Source organism: Prunus avium, chromosome 1 (assembly GCF_965620075.1).
Source record: "Prunus avium chromosome 1, drPruAviu1.hap1.1, whole genome shotgun sequence".
In the NCBI taxonomy this organism is placed as follows: Eukaryota; Viridiplantae; Streptophyta; class Magnoliopsida; order Rosales; family Rosaceae; genus Prunus; species Prunus avium.
In genome coordinates, this window is record NC_142284.1 from 6846376 (window position 1) to 6850703 (window position 4328).

At 41.1% G+C, this 4328-nt stretch overlaps 1 protein-coding gene across 1 annotated transcript; it reads right to left on the bottom strand.

Annotated features, from left to right (window-relative positions):
- Positions 1-345: 345 nt before the first annotated feature.
- On the bottom strand, positions 346-2870 carry LOC110753463 (P-loop containing nucleoside triphosphate hydrolases superfamily protein). The gene has a single exon (XM_021954373.2). It carries the CDS (start codon positions 2209-2211, stop codon positions 613-615), a length of 1599 nt encoding a protein of 532 aa, XP_021810065.1. The 5' UTR covers positions 2212-2870; the 3' UTR covers positions 346-612.
- Positions 2871-4328: the final 1458 nt, after the last annotated feature.

Genomic DNA, 4328 nt, shown 5'->3' on the forward strand with positions numbered 1-4328 from the left:
TGGGATTTTGATCCAAATATATATGACCAGAAATGTTCATGTTCAAATAGTATGACTAGTTTAATTCCAGCATCTCCATCGAGAAGAAAATCTGGCCATGTGGTCTCAGAAGCAGCAGCAGCAACTGAGCCAGCTAGCAAAGCTCAATGCAAGCATATGCATAGAGGATAACAACTGATCGAAGATATGAACAGAAACATTTGCACCAATTTGTTTAACACATAAAGCAACGTAGACAAGAAATCATATCATATGGCCAACCAAACCACATGCAAATAAACAAGCCTTATCTATGGATCATATAATACAATAATATTGATATGATTATTCCTTTGGCTGCAAGTGTGCAAGTAAATGGATTTTGATTTCATTATTGGAAACTACAAAGACAGATTTTTATAACATGTTAGAATTTGGATAATATTAGAACTAGAAAGCTTCTAACTTTTCTTATCCCAACAAAACAAAATTTGAAGATCCAATACTCCAAATGCAATAATCAATCAGCCTTTTGCCTTTCTTTTTTCCAAATCTCCAACCCCATCTTCTCTCTGCTCTGCACCCATAAAAAGAAACACAAAAAGGAAAAAGAAAACCTAACCTTGGTGCCCTTCATTTTTCTATAATCTCATTATCTTCTTTTGGATCCTTCTCATCACCTTTCTTGCAGCTGCCCTCAACAAAGTCACACCCTTCTTCTTTAGGGCTCTCCAAGGCCCTCTTCTCCTGCTCTTCTTCCTCCTCCTCCTCCAAATCATGGCCTCCATTAATCTTTTCCCTTGAACCACCCCCTACATTGTTCTTCTCTGCCCTTGCCTTCAATGCCTCCAACAATTCCCTCACCGCGTTGCCCTTATCGCGCCGGTTCTTGATCAACACCTCACTCACATCAGCTGGTGTCATTCCAGCTTTTTCCAAAACCCCTTCAAACTCCTTCCCAATCTCCTCATCCAAATCACCCTCCTCATACCCCAAATAGTTCTTCAGCAGAATCTTCAACGCTGGAAATGAACAGTGGCTCATGAATATATGCATATCCATTCTTCCACTTCTCAGCAATGCAGGGTCAAGCTTCTCAATGTGGTTGGTTGTGAACACAAAAATCCTCTCACTCCCACAACAAGACCACAACCCATCAGTGAAATTCAACAACCCAGAAAGTGTAATTGAATTTCCACCACCACCTTCTTCTCCAGGAACTGAAACACCACCCCCACCTCCACCTCCTCTCATTTCCATTGAATCATAATAAGTCCTACCAGAAGCTCCTCCACCACCACCATTGTTCTTCTTCCTGTTAGTCAAATTAATTGAACAATCTATATCCTCAATCACAATAATAGACTTGGAACTTGTCTTCATCAGCAATTTCCTCAGCTCAGAGTTGGTGTGCACCTCAGTGAGCTCAAGATCATAAATATCATACCCAAGAAAATTAGCCATTGCAGCAATCATACTTGACTTCCCAGTGCCTGGAGGACCATACAGAAGGTACCCTCTTTTCCAAGCGCGCCCTGTCTTCTGGTAAAAGGCTTGGCCATTGGCAAAGTCCTTGAGATCATCCATAATCTCCTTCTTCACCTTTGGGTCCATAGCCAATGTGTCAAACGTGCTTGGATGCTTGAAGGGCACAGATTCCCAAGGATGGCCTCGAGAATCCAACGACCCACCTCTCGAATTTGTGTACAGAAGCCGATCCTGGTTTTTCCTTCGAATTTCGTTGGCCTTGTCCATTATGAAATCCAAGTAACTGTTGAGAATGAGGTACTTGTCTTTCTTCCTGATGCGCAGAGTGAAGCCTCTTTTCTCCTCCGGCAATGGCCGCCATGAGAACGTCTGGGATTGCCTCTGCGTGACCACGTGCTCCCAGAGGACGGTGACGCCATTGAAGGCGTCCACCATGCAGTCATTGTTAGAGAGCCCAAAAGTGATGGCGCTGGAGTTGAGGGCACGTGTCAGGCTGAGGCGGCTGCCGGAGATGGAGACGGTGGAGCTCAGGTAGAGCTGGACGGCGTTGTAGAGCTCGTTGGTGTTGACGCCGTCGATCTCCGTGATGTCGAAGTAGTAGTAGGAGGAGAACCAGTGGAAGATCTTGTTGAAGAGCTTCAAGAAGGCGAAGCGAAGCTCTGGTGGGAAGACTGTTTGAAGGATGCTCTGGCAGAAGGCTAAAACGCCTAGCAAAGAGGCCAAAGAAGTCCAATATTCTTTCATTTCTGGTGTGGTTTGAAAATCTGTTTTGAAGAAGATTTATGGGTTTTGTGTAATTGGGTTTTGAGGAGAGGAGATGAGAGTTTTTTTTTTTTTTTTTTTAATTTTTAATCTAATGGTTTTTGCTCAATTTGTAGAGGGAGTGATGGGATTTTAAGAAATGGGTTTTGCTCAATTTATAGAAAAGTGATGGGATTTTGGAACCTTTGAGTGTTTTGGCAAATGGGTTTTGCTCAATTTAGAGAGGGAGTGGTGGAGTTTGGAGCTCTTGGGTTTTCTAAGCAATGGGTTTTGCTCAATTTATAGAGGGGAGTGGAGTGGTGGAGTTTTGGAATTGTTTCTTTGAAATTAGTGGATGAGAGAGGGAGAGAATAAAGCAAGGGTGAAAAAAAAAAATGCTTGAAAAGGGAAAAGGGCTAGCTTTTGAAATGGGGAAAATTGGCTGGCCAAGGAGGGATATAAGTACAAAGGAGAACAGCAAGAGAAGGGGCTAAAAAACAAAAAGGGTTTCTGGAGTTTGGAGTTGGGAAGAATCAGAGATGGGGCCTATTGGGTTTTTGGGTTGAGAGGTTGAGTGATTTCCAGGGGGTTTTGTTGGACTTTCTCCCTGTACAATATTATGGAGGATTTGAAAGAGTTGCTCACTTGCTCTGTCATGAAGGACCAAGGGATTGTGAAATGAGAGGAGATGATATTTCAAGATCTTGGAATGGGACAAAGAATGTGGTTAACCATTGGAGGGTTTTCCTTGTGGCTGCAGCCCCTGCTTATAAATCAAGTTTAAAAAAAAATCTCAGGGGAAGTACTTGATAGGGATATGTGCATGTCGGGTTTGCAGGCATGATATAATGCAATTCTTCACATTATTATAATTTAATGAATTTACCAACTTAACAAAATTGTATGAAATAAGAAAGAAAAACAGAAAGAATATTGGACTCATTAAACTTTTTTGGGTCACATGTCAAACATATTTATATGGTGTTTGTGTTTAGAGGATGCAATATGCACATCTAATGGTTTGTTAGTTACTAATTGCCATATATTCTGCCAAAGTTGCTTCATTTGGTGAAGGAAATCTTGAAAGATTGAGAAGATCTTAACTTTGAAATTAACATTATTGGGAACTTGAGGCCACTTTTGGTTTAGGGTGCTGCCTATTAATGCATTTGTAGGTTTGTTATGATGGCCCAGAGGTACATGTTGTTAGCCAGTCTTAGCAAAAAAAAGCTTGTTTGTAACGGGGATAACACTGTTTTGCTATTCCGGTCAATAACACAATGACATGTGCAAAAGTTAGCCCATGTGTCATTGCATTATTGGGCGAGAATAACAAAATGTGTTATCCCTGTTTCTCCTGTCTTAGAGGTATGAGAAAGACCCTTTATATTAATTGGATATTCAAAGCCTATGCTATTACCCAATTAATGGTTAGTTTTTTTATATAAGTTGGTAGGTATCTATAATATATGTGTGATGAATAAAAATTGTGTCTTCACCTAAAATTTATGAAAAACAAAAACAAAAACTAATCAAATAATTTCAAACCAACCTAAGTTCTAATTTCCAGCTTGGTAAACCCTAGCCTCATCCTCAGCTAAAAAAACTCTCTAGCCACACAAACCTTGAGGGGGAGGAGGTCACTGCTCCTTCTCCTCCCCCCTCCTCTCTTCTTTGACACATAAATCCCCCTCTACTCCCCTACTTTTCCCTCTCTTGTCCTCTCATCTCCTTTCCACTCTACCTCCCCTTCCTTCTTACCCACCCATCCCTTCACCGACCTTCCCTCTACTTTCTCTTTTTTAACACATCTAGGGTTCGGACTTTTAATTTGCTTGAGGACTACGTGGCTGCCTTTATTGGTTTTGATGGGTCGTTTTGCAAATCTCGGGTTCCAGCACTTGATTTACTTCATGTGTTTGAGTTTGTTGCATGTTCGTAGTCTCTGCTTGTAATTTTTTTTTACTCGTGAGAATTTAAAGATTGTAGTTTGCAGTTGTAGTTATGTGCGTTGTGGTCTATGCCTAACTTTTGCAAGTTTGTGACCTTTATGACGGAAGTCTTCCGTATTTGGATTAACCCGTTGTGGTTACTGTGCTTCGTATTTGTAATAACCTTGT